This window comes from Adiantum capillus-veneris, chromosome 18 (assembly GCF_014529385.1).
Source record: "Adiantum capillus-veneris isolate H3 chromosome 18, ASM1452938v2, whole genome shotgun sequence".
NCBI classification, from domain to species: Eukaryota; Viridiplantae; Streptophyta; class Polypodiopsida; order Polypodiales; family Pteridaceae; genus Adiantum; species Adiantum capillus-veneris.
Window position 1 is genome coordinate 26,919,041 of NC_140948.1, and position 15,476 is coordinate 26,934,516.

The 15,476-nt window shown below is 48.4% G+C and overlaps 1 protein-coding gene across 5 annotated transcripts in view; it reads right to left on the minus strand.

Annotated features, from left to right (window-relative positions):
* Nucleotides 1-15,476, minus strand: part of LOC147435386 (putative UDP-3-O-acylglucosamine N-acyltransferase 2, mitochondrial) — a 144,779-nt gene that overhangs the window by 42,550 nt on the left and 86,753 nt on the right. For 3 of the 5 annotated variants that reach the window (XM_086488457.1, XM_086488455.1, XM_086488460.1), the window contains 2 exons: nt 4,665-4,714; nt 4,521-4,585 (listed from right to left, as the gene is read on the minus strand). The exons of 1 other annotated variant lie outside the window; for it this stretch is intronic. In XM_086488457.1, coding sequence (XP_086344583.1) covers nt 4,521-4,585; nt 4,665-4,714 — 115 coding nt within the window. The remainder of the gene's footprint in view (nt 1-4,520; nt 4,586-4,664; nt 4,715-15,476) is intronic. One more of the 5 variants, XM_086488458.1, reaches the window with a different exon arrangement.

Below are 15,476 nucleotides of genomic sequence, written 5' to 3' on the forward strand. Positions count from 1 at the left end.
AGAGAGAAACAAACCTCCAGGCATGGTCGTCAGCATCTTCCGTGGAGAGACCCTTCAAAGTCGGAAACTTAATATTCACCTTAGCTAGAACGCTTGTGAGCTCCTCCATGGCTGTCTGTGCAGGAGCTTGCTGTAACACAGTGGATGAGAAGTTGATTGATGGGGGTGACAGGGGAGGTGTAAAACTGTTTGAGGGAGAAGGTAGGGGTAATGGGGCTGGTGGACTTCTGCTTGGCACGAAGGGTTGACGCTTCCGGTGGTAGTACGTCAATGGACTTAGTAGTGGGCTTTGTCGCTTTTTTGACTGCCGTGTATGTGTCATGCAATAACCACAAGCCCACCCTAGCCTTTAGCACTGAGACCTTCACTTCACTTACTGCACCAGACTCCACTAGACCAGACCAGGGTGAGTGACTAGACCACCTCCTGGTTAGACCTGGACGAGAGAGGACTAGACCCAGCCTACTCTGGCTAGACTTGGACGAGAGTGGACGAGAGGGGACTAGACCAGGACGAGTGATTAGACTAGATAGTCTAGTATTGAGCTCGACAGACCAAGCTGGTCTAAGCTAGTCCAGACCAACACAGGCGAGAGCTTAAACGAGCTAGCTCCTCGACCTGCAGGCACAGTGGAGTGAAACTCCAGTTGAGGTCCCACTGGGCGTGCCAAAAAGATAATGTGTCGTGCCCTCTATAGTGGGTGCTCTTCAGTGCAATATGCGTGATGTCTCACTCCACAGAATGCAAACACAGAAGACAATGAGCAATAGAGCAATAACAAGCAATAACATCCTATAATATCAAGCTCTGACTAGCTACTGCTTCCAAGAAAGCTTCATCAATATCGGAGAGCAAAGATGAGGCTCCTCGCTTGGCACTAGGGGATGGTTTGTCGACAACTAGAAACGGGGTATCCACTGGTGGGATAGTGGGTAGAAGAGTGGAACTTGTTGGAAGGCTGAGACCCAAGGATGCCCTCTGGGCCCGAGTGAGGACACCAGTGGGCTCCTCTACCTGCCTCATAGTTACCAGGAATGGGAAATGGAAACGGGGAACGAGGAATGACAACAAGCATACAATGTCATTCCCTCTTACAATTACTCACGTTTGAAACACGAAACGGGGATTCGGAACGGGAAGTTAAAATGGGGATGGGGTACAGAGACGTGAAAATGGCCATTCCTTGTAACTATGACCTACCTGAACTTGTCAGTAGGAGCCATCACATGAGTAGAGGTGACGGTTGACAGATGGTGCTAACTGCTATCAAATTGATACAGGAAAGGTGAATTCAGGTTGACTTGAAGAAGTAGATGCACATTGTTTTGGGAGGTCCTTACTATAGTGATCGTGAGCCTCAAGGCAATGTTGGCAAGGACACGCTTCTGGCAGACGGAATTTGCTTTGGTAATGCCCATATTCCCCGCATTTGTAGCACAAAATGGGCCGATTAGATTGGCGAGTCGGAGGACGAGACGGTCTTTGCTTCTGCTGCATGGAGGTGGAGGCTAAGTGTAGAAGCTCTGAGGGGCTAAGGGAGCATTTGCATGATAAAAACTTTGAGATGGGAAAGTGCTTGACATACCTTGCATAGGAGGGGTATTGAGCAACGGTGGCATGTGGTTGGTATGACCATAGGGGGAAACCATGTTGGATGCAGGTGCTAACCCCTGTTGAAGAGTAGGACCAAGACTTTGTTGTATTTGCCGCAATCCCTTTAGGTAGTAGCAATTCTTGTCCTCATGTCCCAACTTTTCACAGAAGTGGCAATAAGCCCGAAGGGGGCATTCAAGTAAGCGCGCCCTGGAGAGCTGCATGAGCTACACCAGACCATAGTTTTAGACTCCTACCGAGTCTTGAGCTCTTCTAGCTCGCGCTTGATCTCGTCCAAAGCCTCTTGATGAGGAGGCTTCGCCTGTCGAAGAGAGAAGGATCTCTCCTCTTGAAGAGCTCGTTGTAGTTTTAGTGCTTCTAGTTCCCTACGTAAAGAAGTGAAGGGGTTGGAAGGACTTTCCAAGAGAACAGAGGTCATTTCTACCTAAGGGGAGTCGTTGAATACCTTTCTTGCTCCTTCTATCCTAGTAGTAGCAGCAGAGACAAACTCCTCTAGAGTGGCTTCAGGTCGAAGACTCTCGAAGTTTTTGTTGCAAAGTCTTGGGAAGAGCCTTGTCTACCCACTTTTTGACCATGAATTCGCCTCGTTGCTGGGGAAGCTTTGCGACCAGAGACTTTGTTCTCGTCATGAGTTCCGCAAAAGTTTCATTTGGCTAGAGCATCAGGTTTGCCTACTCATCGAGAACTTTCTCTTGGAAGTCACCTGGTCGGAAAGCTTCACAGAATTGCTGCCTTAGTGCTGCCCAAGTAGTGAAGTGATTCTTAGCAAATTGATTGTACCATTTATCTGCTAAGACATCCAAGGTTGACGGGAAGAGCACTAGGTAGGCATCTTCTCTGTTGAGGCCACGACCCCTGCAGAGGGAGACAAATCTCCTAGCATAGTCGTCTGCATCCTCTGTGGAAAGACCTTTGAAATTCTGGAACTTGATGTTCACCTTAGCCAGAACGCTTGTCAGCTCCTCCATGGCTATCTTCTCCTGAGCATGTTGCTCAAGAGGTTGCTGTAACACAGTGGGTGAAAATTGTATTGGGGAAAGTGACCTGGGAGGTGAAGAATTGGTTGAGGGAGTGGAGGTAGCAACGTAGGAAGGTAGGGGTAACGGGGCTGGTGGACTTCTACTGGGCACATAGGGTTGGCGCTTCTGATGGTAGTACTTCAGAGGACTCAGTAGTAGTGGACTTTGTTGCTCTCTTGACTTCCTTGTATGTGTCATGCAGTAATCAGAAGCCCACCTAAGCTTTGGGCACGAAGACCTTCAACTTACTCAACATTGTCCAAACTCCACTAGACCAGGGCGAGTGACTAGACCACCTAGCTAGACCTGGACGAGAGACAACTAGACCAAGACGAGAGACTAGACAAGCTGGTCGAGGACTCAGCTAGTTGAGGGAAGCTGGACGAGACCAAGCTGAAGCTGGACGACACTAGTCGAGACCAGAAAACTAGCACAGATGAGAGCTTAAACCAGCTAGCTCCTTGACTTGACTGTCAACGGAGTGAGACTTCAGTTGAGGTCCCACTGAGCGTGCCAAACATGAGAGCACCTGTCGAGAAGATAATGTGTCGTGCTCTCTACAGTGGGTGCTACTCAGTGCAATGTGCGTGAAATCTCACTCCAACAACATGAAAACACTGTAGACAATGAATAACAGAGCAAACACAGCGACTCAACAGTAGAACCTGAACAGCATGGGACTCGACTAACTCAAATGAACCGATACAGACTCTAGCATGGCAGCACACTCAGCTCCAAGCCCAAAACTCAGGGATACAATGTGGGTGTCGAGGCTCAAATGTGCAGGGATGGTGCAGACATGCTGTGCATGAACTCAAGACCAGACTCAAGACGCTCGACCATACAAAGTAGATGATGATCCTGATGATGATAGCATCCTCGACAACTGCAACCAACCACACATATGTATTTCCTAAAAAACCATCAATAGCTAGCTGGTATCCCAATCCAGCTAAGCCTACCTCCAAACTGACGTGGTAGTGATCTGGCCATGGCATCCACTAGATCACATGCACAAAGGGCTCATGGAAATCATTCTTGACACCATGTCGGAGGTCTCGAACTCAATCTGATAGTGTCCCCGCCCGAGAGTCTGAACATCATTAATCTTGCCGACTTTAGCAGGAAGCCAGGCCTAGAACAAGTCGCGTACCTCACAACGACTAGGTCGCGTGCCAATAATCTTGCAAATGACCGAGGTGGCCTAGAGGCGCTTCACCTCGGCGGCAAGGCTCGCTTGCTCTTCTAGCGAGAGAGCAAGTTGGATGGTCGGCTCTGCAGTGTCCGATGAGGGGGGTTTTATGGAGTCCCTCTTGGGTGATGCAGAAACAGCCATCAATGGCTGCTGCGTCGAGGCGGGAGAGGGAGTCAAAGAAAAAGTGAAAGACGGTTGCGAGGGTGAGAGTGTAGCTTAGACCAAGGGAGCAAACTCCACAATCGAAAGAAAAAAGGAAAAAATTAATTGAAGAGGACCCAAGCCGTGAGGGGGTGGGGTGAAAAGAATGCTCTGAAGATAGAGCACGGTAAAAATCTGCAGGCCAGCAGCTGCATAGGCGTGATGGGGGCAGGTGGGATGGAGGCAGCAGCCACACAGCCATTTCAGGCCAGTGCGCAGCACTCCAGGGGGGGTAATGATGGGATGTAAGAAGCGATGGGCTGGGAGGGAAGTGACCAGTGCAGAAGCGAGAGTGGGGAAGATGGCGCTGAGGGCGATGGTGGGTGAGGACACAGAAACAAGCCCGGTTCTTCTTGGTGCAATTTTTGGAGAGGATGGCGCTGAGGGGGAACAGAGGGCGATGATGGGTGAGGACACAGCAGCGAGCCCCGTTCTTCTTGGTGCATTTTTCCCAACAACAGAAATTTCTTTTGAAAATAAACAAATTATACCTTCCCCTATCAATACAGCAGTTGGCTCCTATCTCAACATCATTGCCAATCTTTACTTGAAGCATCTGCACTGCATGGTTGAAAATTTTCTTACACCATTCCAAGGACTACTGGAGTACAGATAGACACCTTTGAACAACATACCTGAGGTTTTTTAATCATGTTTCCCTGATCATCCACAAAAAAGCCAAATCCTATCCAAAAGGAAAAGAGACCTTTAAGCATATTAACAGAATGGCAATAGTTCAACCCCACGTTCGTAAACACCTACTTTTCCCAATTTATATTATTCTTCCTTTTGTGAAAGAAATACAACTGACAAGCTCACAGATCCCTAGAGTTTAAGATGTTGGCTGCGAGTTAGCCATCCCTATTTGAGATCTTGAGCAAGTTGCTAATACGTCCACCATGACCAAGAAAGGCTACTATAGGTCCCAGGGCCCATCATTCTGCCTTTCACATTTTTTCCCAATCTTTACCTCATTTAGAAAGGCAAGTAATTTTTCAACCTATGATACTGCAAATTTGACTCATCTTTCAGCCCTCTCCCCTCAAAGAAGGCTGAATTATCTGTTGTTGGTTGGTTATTAATTTATGACTTAGTTAATCTCAACATTGGCAATCAGAAGCGGCTCTCATTCTCAATTTGACCTAGTCTTATTAAGATAAAAATTATGTGATTAATTAAAGGCTTACTTTCGGTCCTCGTTTGTCGTTCCCTCCCTCCTTTACACACACACCCCCCCCCCCCCCAAAAAAAAAAGGAAACAAAAAAAAAAAGGGGTAAGAAAATTTCTATTGAAAGACCTCTAGAAAGGCAACCATAGAGTACAAAGATGGAGGCTCATAATCAAAATTTGCGACACAATCCTGAGCGTGACACTCTTGAGCGTAGGCGAAGAAGACAGCTATGTACACCGCCCTCCTCCCCTCGGCAATCCTGGCAGCCAATGCCTCTGTTCTGGTGCTTAGTCGCCCTCATGTGAATTGCTGCCCTGGTCATACTTCTGCGATGTTGTGGCTGCACTGCACACCCCTCCTTTGCACGTGTGAGCATGCGTGTGCCCTGGTGGTTTTTTTTTCAATTTCTGTGTTTAATTTGCTTCTTCACAGGGTGTGTTTTTGTTTCTCTGCTTGTTCTTTCTTTTAATCTACTTGCATCTTTTGTCTTGCTTGTGACTTCCTTGTTTTGCTATGTGCACAGCCTGTGTGTGTGTGTTTAAGGGGGGGGGAGGGGGGGGGGGGGGGGGGGGGGGGTTTGTTTGTTGCTTATTTTGTCTTGGTTTCTGTTCTTGTTTTTTCTCTGGTTTGTTGAATGCCTCTTGTACGTGATTGTGGTCGAGGGTTGTTGGAGTGGGCAGGTGTGTGGTGGTTTCTTAGCGTCACTATCAGCTTGTCCTACTTGAACCCCTGTTTTTGCAAGTTGAAGGTACCCATAGCATTGGATTATTGCGGGGGATAGATACAAGCTTCTATCATCTCTGCTCTGCAAGATCTTCAAGACAGATGAAGAGTTGCCTGTCCCGCCTAGTGAGATTAGGAAACAAAGGAAAGCAACAAGCTAAGTGAGACAATAGTCATTCGCACACTGTTAAGAGTATGCTGGAGGATGAGCCACTCTCAAAAATCCTTTCTGTACATTCTATGAGGCAAGATGGCACTAGAGGAGCAAGGGATCGACAATCTAGAAGCTTTAATGTTAGCTCCTATGACTTGTACCATACCATTGGCAGTGTCAAAGTTGACGACACGGAAGCATAGAGCTATGGAGAGAATGCATGAGAGAGAGATGAAATGATATATTAACGTCTTCAAACAACCAAAATGATCTAAGAGACCAATCCATTACAAACTGGTGAATCTGATATCATGTCTGGTACAAAAAAAGAGATATGAAAATGAATCTAGAAGTGCTACTAGCTGGAACTATGTGGGGTATGTGTGACCGTTGATATAATGGGTGATGAACCCATCCTCATTTGTACGCTGGATGTAAAGATAGTATGGCTCAAATCCTCTGTTGTAGTCTCCGTGGATGTTATGAAGCTCATCTCCTCAATTGTGGATGTCTCGATCTCCCTAGCTCCAATGTTCAGTCAATGAGAGTACCGCGGGTGTGAGTATGAGCTGAGCTTTGGATTGGTGATTGTGTAACTCAAATAGATACAGTCCAAGACATCACTGATCCTGCTCTCATTCCCTACGTGCCTTCATCCTAGCCTTCTAGATTTCCCACTATTCCGTTTGCTCTTGGTTTCTTGACTAGGTGCATCGGTCTTTGGCTCACACGTCTATGGACTCGCGTCCGTTTCCAGTTTCTCTGTCTCAGGGTTCTCATTAGCTTTTTTTTGAGCTTGCACTCTTGTAACTACTTGAACTGGTACGATGTTTTTGTTTTCTAAGCTACTGCGCAGCTGAACGATTCCTGAGACATTTGTTGTGATCTTTCTGACTTAGTTAGGGTTTTTTGGACAGTCGGGGATCAAGTGAATGACACCACTGTCAAGACAATATGCATTTACTTGAGTGATTTCCGTATGAGGGCATTGTTTGACCAAGTGGTTAGCTCATGACTCTAGAGAAGGGTCCAAAGCCCTCTTTGAATAGATAGTGGAAGCGACCCCGTATCTTGTAATACATTATGCACTGATAATTAATGCATCTCTGTCTCTAGCTCTGTACGACATAAGCAACATATCCTACGACTTGTTGGTATTCCTTTGAATTTACCAGTCTCAATCTCAAGCTGGGGACTATGTCTGTATCTGACCAATGGCACACCGTACCACATGAGATAGATGTGTATCCATATAGCTGGGTCGAATCACAAACCCATCCATTGTGAGTTGGAGAAGATGCTCTCTATAGAAAGCCATCTTCATGCCCAACTCCTGTGTCGGCTCTATCAATGTCCTCGTGGTGTCCAAGTAGGTCAGGTCTTGGCGAATGAGTCTAGTAATCTCCACCCCTGTAAGAAACAGCGATGGTGCATCAAGGGAGTATTGGAAGGGAGGCAAGCTGTCCATGTTGAAGCCATGTATCTCGAACCATGATGACATCTCCGCATACTAGCATGATGTGTACCCCTGTAAAGCTAACTGTCTGGAGGACTCAAGGGCCAATCTGGCATATTTGTCTCTGGTAGTATCCCATAGGTTGTGCATAAAGGAGACTCATCTGGTAAGCACCTCTATCTCCATAGGGGGAGAGCCGTTAATTCCCTGTTATGATCTCGTGTGGCACAGAGGCCTTGGCTCTAACCAGCCCAGAGATCATACATACCAAGGGCCTCTCCACCCATCCCGACCCACGGAGGGTCCCCAAACCTGAACCACATAGAGCATAGTTGAAGCTACCAAGGTATCACAGAGCTAGAGCTTTGTTCAGGGTTCTTGGAAACTGACCCTTTGAGCAATATCCTCTCCAATCCTCCCAAGGCTCTCTAGTCTATTGCTCTCTTCAAAGAAAACCTTGACCCAGTGAAGAGTAATCCTAGATAACTATATGCATATGTGTACTCCACAATCTCCTGACCATAAATAAATGTAGGTACTGATCTCCTGATCCACTGTGGTATGGTGTTAAACACCATAACCTTGGTTTTACCAAGGTTTATAGACAATCCACTATCCTCCGCAAAGCTATGTAATGCATCCAAATGTCGCTGCATACCCTCCGGTGAGTCAAAGATCAACACAATATAGCATATGACAACAATGGAATCCATGTCCCTGCTAGCTGGGCACGTTTGTCACCCCCTCTATCGATGTAATAAGAAACCTCATCCATATACATACCAAATAGAGTAGGAGACGATGGACAACCTTGTTTCTCTCCAAAAGTGGAGTCAACTAAATCAAATATCTCCTTTCGGGTGCGTACATATCCCACCACTAATCTGTATAGAGCCATGATCCCCCAAATCAACTCAATGGACGCTTCCATCTCCTGTAGTTTGCGCATCAATCTGGCTCTAGACACCATGTCAAATGCTTTGCGGAAATCCACAAAGCTACAATAAATCCATCTCCCATATGCCCTACCCTCCTCAATGATGGCTCTGAGTGTCAGAATATGGTCACAAGTGGAGAAGCCTCTCCTGAAACCGGCATGTCCCGCTGCCCCTATGCCCTCACTCTTTGCACATCTGCTCAACTGCTGATCAAGGATAGATGCATACAACCGTGCCAATGTGAGTCCAATCATACTACTACGGTAGTTTCTAGGCTCCGTGGGATCACCTGCCTTGAAGATAGGCACAATAGTAGACAGTTTCCAAGTCTCACATAGACCCTCCCACATGACACGATTGAATAGAACTGCAAGAACCTCTGCCATCATATCTCTAGCATGTATAAACTGCTTTGCTACTAGACCATCATGATCATATGCCCTCCTGGTCCTCATCATGTCAATTTCCGTCTTTACCATCTCAGTGATAAAGAAGGTACTCGTAGATGGGCATGGCTCTAGAGGATCTCGAAGGGTGTCGTCTTGGGACCGTATATAAGGATGTTGCATAATGACACCACACATCAAGAGAAGTAATCACTAGGGGAGCGGAGTGCTCATGAAAGAAATGCAATGCCTCCCTTGAGTCTTTACTCAAGAAAAATTGATATAAGTCTCGCTCCATGTGAGATAGGAATGCTCGTTTCTTCCATCCCACAAGCACCGGCAGGCTATCCGAGACTGTCTGTGATTGATGGCCCCTAAAATAAGATCCCTTTGAAGCTGTGCTCTCGTCTCTCTACACTCCTCGTCATACCAACTGTTTTCAGGCATGCTCTCAGAACGGCACCTCTGATCAGGCTGAGTGTGAGGGTATGCCTCTGCTGCTGCATCATGCAATGTCTCAGTCAGTAAAGTGGTGATCTCCTCCACATAAGAGTCGTGGTCTGCTTGCTGTTGTACATAGACAACTATAGATCTCCTCTTTATAACAGACTTAGTCTCGGGTGTAAAATGTATAGCGATTAAGTATCATCCCTCTTGACACCTTGGCTGTACTAAACTGAAAGGAGACGGAAAGTGTCAAGAGAGCATGGTCCATTGTTACACCCACTGGTCTAGGTCCTGCTGTGAATTCTGAATGCTGGAGATGAAGCACAGTTGCACCATGACATAGTCCACTGTGCTGGCCCCATGCTTGTGTGGAAAGCACGTAGTAGACCATTATGTATGGCCAGACCATGTGTAGTCGCCATCTCCGTGAGATGTCTCCCATACTCCGTTTGCTCTCTGTCTTGTGAATATTTGTCGAGCCCCAAATTTCCTACATCTAGCTCCATAACCATCTCCTCTGAAGTGTCGTAGAAGATTGTCTGAGCATAGCTCGTCCAAGCATTGAAGTCCCCTAGGAGAATGATGTCACCATCAATGGAAAACTCCCATATGTCATCGTCTAGGACAGAGAAAGGTGGCTGGCCTCTAGACCCAGCATAGAATGATGTACTAGGGGAAAATAGTATGTAGCAATGTAGAGATATTTGCCAGTCTCAGACCTCAATCATACCCACATATACCGAGCATGACCATCTTTGCGTACAATGTGCACTATTGACTATAGCTCCTCCTTGTATAGCACTACTACTCCGCTGGATCCTCGTCCTCTAAGCTCTGATCTCGTCTCCTGTTTGCTAGCAGATTTCCATCTATATCCACTAACATGTGGTAGGTTCTGGCCACATGCCTGGTGTGGCTCTGAGTAAAAAACAATGTCCTCCCATTGAAACTATCCTCAAATGCTCCTACATCCAATCTCATAGACCCATGCTACAATTCCATGCAGCTATCTTCTTCTTTTTTTCGGAGAAAAAGATCCTTCCATTAGTCAAGACAAAAATTTCCCATAGGGCTACAAACCACCTCTACTAGAGATGGCTACATCAAAAGCATGGGGAGACTCTCCCAGTGAGTAAACAAAATATGTACAATGAGGCTAAATCATGAAATGGGAGAAGGAAAGACCCACACAGGTGGCCGATAGTGCCATCTGGGCACACCCTGGATCATGGAGAAGAAGGACCCTAGGCGCCAGAGTCGTACGAAAGCCTCTCTCCGCTCTTGCATGCGGTCGGAGCTGCCCTCGAGTCTTTTGAACTGACCCTGAGAGTATGGATCAACTCCACCCAAAAGTCGCGAACAGTCTCCGCCGGTGGGACAGGGCGAGCCTCGAAGATGCGAAAGCAGTAGGCCCGCCAAATGAACCAGAGTGTCAAGCCACAAACGAGCTCCCAACACACCTCTCCCTCACTGCACTACTCCTGGGGGTAAGCTCTGTGGCAGGCTGGAGTGTAGGTCGACCCCCCTAGATCACTATCATGCAGCTAGTGGAAGATAGCTCAAATTGTAGCGCCGGGCTCGTGAGGGTGGACCAGGCAGCAGCACCCCAAGTGTACTGTTGTGTCACGGAAAGAGCTGGTATCAGCCGAAGAATCCAGAGCCAAACCTACTGTGCCATGGGGCACTCCAGCAGACAGTGACGCTGACTCTCCAAAGGGTGGTCACAGGCTGGTGAAAGGCCAATATGTACCAACCAGCTCCCCACTGCTGAGCTCTGTGTACAACTAGCCACTGGAACAAAGTGACTCGCCTCAGCTATCTCGAGTCCCATAACTGCTCCCAAAGGCCTGACAAGCACTCAGCTGTGAGACCCTCCTCATGCTAGTGAAGTCCTGCAGTCGGACGAGCCTCTCTTCGTATTGCCAGTATGTGCCCCCCCAATCGAATAGTGTACTGAAAGAAAGGGATCCCAGGGTGGTCGGCTGAAGAGAAGGAATCTCTCCAAAACCACTCTCCAGGGTCACACTCCACTCGTGCCAGAGGGCAGCTCTCCCAAGCCCAAAGCCTCATGTGGCCTGTCTCAAGGTCTGCTGGGTCAGGATTTGTGACACAAGTCCTCCCACAGATGCCCACTACTTGTACCCTCTAAAACCAGCACTCTGCAACTCATGGAGCCCCTACCGAGACTCTGTGTAGTCGACCCTCGCTCTGGATCTCAAAGAACATGGGGGTACTGACTCCGAGCAAGCATGAACTGCGATGAGGACCTCCAGTTGCGTGAAGGCCCCCATTCACCTGGGAGCTGCTGTCTCTAGAGAGGAGAACCACTCAGCTCGTAAAGCCTCTGTAATTACTTGGCCCCCATCCACCTTGGAGCTGCTGTCTCTAGAGAGGTGAACCACTCAGCTCGTAAAGCCTATGTAATGTCTTGGCACATGCTCTGTACCCCTTTCATGCCTCGTAGCTCGATACCTTGTATCTCCTCTGGCAAACTTGAAAACTTAAGCCAATTGCGAGAGTGTGTTGGGCCCTCTGCCATGGGACCCCAAGAAACATGAGGCCTACTACCAACCAAGTGGCCTCTCTGAGTGCTAACCATGGGGTTCCAAACAAGGGGCTATCTCATGCACTCCTCCGTGCAAGTGGACTGGTGCTGCTCCAGGCCACTCCGTAGTTGCTTCCAAGAACGAAGCAGGCTCGCAACAAATCGATCCTCGAGCCTCTTACTCAGACCAACTCTGCGCATCTCTCTGAATATCCACTCGATGGAAGGGCTCCAAGGGCCTCCTACATGAGGAACTTGAGCTCGAAGCTGTTGAAGCAACAACTCCTTCCAGGGCTCCTCCCCTAGAAGCAGTCCTCTGACAACAAACTTCCCAAGAAGGGCTTTTCTCTACTGTGATGGGTCGATGATCCCTAGCCCCCCCCCCCCCCCCCCCAGAAAACAGTAGGGTGATGACCTCTTGGACTAGTTTGGCTCGGGCTAACTAGGTGTCGCGCCTTGACCAAAGAAAGTTCCTCATCACCCTCTCTAGCTGGCTAATACAAGAGCTGGAAAAGATCCAGCAAGACGTGATGTACCACATAGTAGCCAACAACACCTAGTTGGCCACTACAACTCTGCCTGCCAAAGAGAGCCGTGCCGAACTACAATGCAGCAACTACCTCCGAATGGACATGAGGAGAAGAGCAGTGTATTGCTCACGGGACAAATCCTGGCCAACCTGACAACCCAAGTAACGAACTGCAGTGCTTGGGGGAATCCATCTAAAGCCCTCACCTGGTGACCAATCAGGCGTAGGAGTAATGCCAGCCCAACAAGCAAATGTCTTTCTCCAGTTGATCAGTGCGTCCAATGCACAACAAAAAACCTCAACAGCATGCTCACACTTGTGCAGATTGGCCTCCTGGCCCTCCAAGTACAAGGCTCAGTCATCAACAAAATCAGCGTCAAGAAGCTCATCTGCCCAAATAGGGAGCGCAAGACCACGCAAGCCAACCTGCTGAGAAGTCAAAAATCTGCTCATCGCCTGAACATAGAACAGAAAGAGGAAGGGGGCAAGAGGGCAACCCTGTCTAACCGAACGCGTGAGCAAGAAGCGCTCCCCTCTTTCCCCTGCCAAAAGCACCTGACTGTGTGCACGCCTGTGGAGAGCTGACACACCTCTTATCGAAGCATCTGTGAAACCCATCCTCCGTAGAGTGCCCTCCTGGAAGTCCCAGTCGACTCTGTCGTAGGCCTTCTCAAAATCAAGGAGTATCACCAAATCCTCTCCTCGGAGACGCGTGAGGGTAGACGCCTCCCAAAAAGTGAAGATGTTGTCAAGGATACTATGCTCCTTGACAAAACCTGTCTGGGTCCCATGTATAATGCTCTCTAGTAGTGGCTGAATCCTCAAGCTTAGAGCCTTCGCTAAAATTTTGTAGGATAAGTTGACGATCATAATGGGTAGCCACTATCAAATCTCATCCAAGGAGCTTTCCTCCTTGGGAATCAGGTAGATCAAGCCCTCACTCATGCTGTCAGGAATGTCGCCATTGTGCAAAACGTGCTGGAATACGCTGCAAAGATCTGAACCAAGCAAGTCCCAGTACTCGAAGAAGAAGCTGGGAGTCAAACCATCCTCGCCAGCGTACAAAACATGCTGGAATGCGCTACAAAGATCTGAACCAAGCAAGTCCCAATACTCCAAGAAGAAGCTGGGAGTTAGACCATCCTCCCAAGAACAACTACCAAGGGGGAGTGCTCTAAGGGCCTCATGGAGCTCCTCTAGCTGGAGGGGAAGCTCAAGTCTCTGTCACATCTCCTCAGTAACAAGGCAAGGCATCTGTGCCCAACCTTGCTCTCTACATGCATCCTGACACTCTAACTGAGGCTCAACTGACAACAGAGCACGGTAGAAGTCAGTAGCAACTGCACGCATATCCTCAGGCTCTGTAGCAAATGATCCACTACATCTCCTCAAATGACTAACACTGGTGCGAGAGAGGGGTGGCCCCACTGTCTCAAAAAAATCCCCAGTAACTCTGTCACCTACCTAGGTCCACTGAGATGCCTACAGATGGAAGGCAAACTCATGACGCCGCTCCTCAATGCTAGCCAACTCCTACCTAGCCTGCTGCATTTGCTCCTCCAACCAGGGAATGTCTCGATGTTGCTCCTGCATCCTCTGCAAGGAAACAATGCAACCAAACGAGCTGTAGACTCCTAAAAGAAGCGACTAAGCTCAGCCATTCCAGAGGGCACTCTACCAGCACGGGTGTCCTTCATGTCCAAGCTCTTTGCCCAGAGTGCCTCCACTCGCTCTCTAAGCTCTGGATCCAATAAGATCCTCTCTGGGATGCGTAGCATCACACCCCCCCTCCTCTATCTGTCTGTCACAGTGAGAATCACTGGCATGTGCTCGGAAAAGGTATTCCCTGCAAGGATACAAATAAATCCCCCCAAGTCACAGATGTGGTCATTAGTGTAGAAGCAATCTATCCGAGATAGATTCACTCCTCTAATGACCGCCTTGTATGTGTCATGCAGCAACCACAATTCCAACCTTTAACTGGCTTAACACAGGTCTAGACTCTACTAGACCAGGGTAAGTGACTAGACCACCAGGCTGGACCAGGGACGAGGAGGGTTGGACCAGGGACAAGGAGGGACTAGACCAGGGACGAGGAAGGCCGGACCAGGGCGAGAGAGGACCATACCAACAAGCTGCACAGTGCAAGGCAAAGTCGACGAAGCTAGGTAAAAACCAGCTAGCTTCTCGATTTGTACCTCAAGCTATCATGAGCAGGGAATTCATCAAGCAGGACAGGCTCTGTGAAGGGAGTTCGCTAGACACAGAGGAGAGCTTTATTCTAGTTGGAGAAGCAGACACCACTGGGGCTGATGTTTGAGGGGGGATGAACTCCTGTAGAGGACATTTCTTCACGCTTCTATGATTCTTCAAAGGCTTCCACCAAGGGCACATCAGGAGTAGCTTCTATGACCTTCAACCTTTGAGCTGGCTCAGGTGGCTCCTTAGGTTTAGTTACTGTGGAAACATTGGAAGAGGGTGTACTTTCAGGCAAAGAGTGAATAGAGACTCCATAACAAGGCATAGATTTGGTAGCATCCAACCACTCCAACAGATCCTCGTCTAACTCGTCAGGTGGAGTAGGCTGTCCCAATTCAAGGCTGGTTGCTAGGGACAAAGAACTATGTTGCACGACGAGATCCATGCCTCCTTCTAGGCGAATGGGTTGCATCGGGGAGCCACGAGTATGTATCCATATGGCATCGTTTCCCCAATCATGAAGTGCTTTAGTGTATCGCAGCCATGGTCTACCGATGAGCAAGGGAAATCCGCCCTCAACCTCGGAAAGACGAACCACAACAAAATCCAAACTAAAAGTGAAATCTTGTACTTGCAGAGGCACTTTTTCCACTATGCCCACAGGGTATACGGTCCTCTGGTCAGCCAATGTTACTGTGAAGGGGGAAGGTTGAGTAGGCTGTAGGCCTAAAGCCATCATAGTGAACTCGGGCATCATATTGATGCCGGATCCACCATCCACAATTACTCTTGAAAATTGTTGCCCCAAGACGGACAGGGTGAGACGAGGGCTTCTATAATCCGTGAGGGGAGCAACGTGATGGGATATCATATAGGACTCCGATGGTTGCACTGGGAG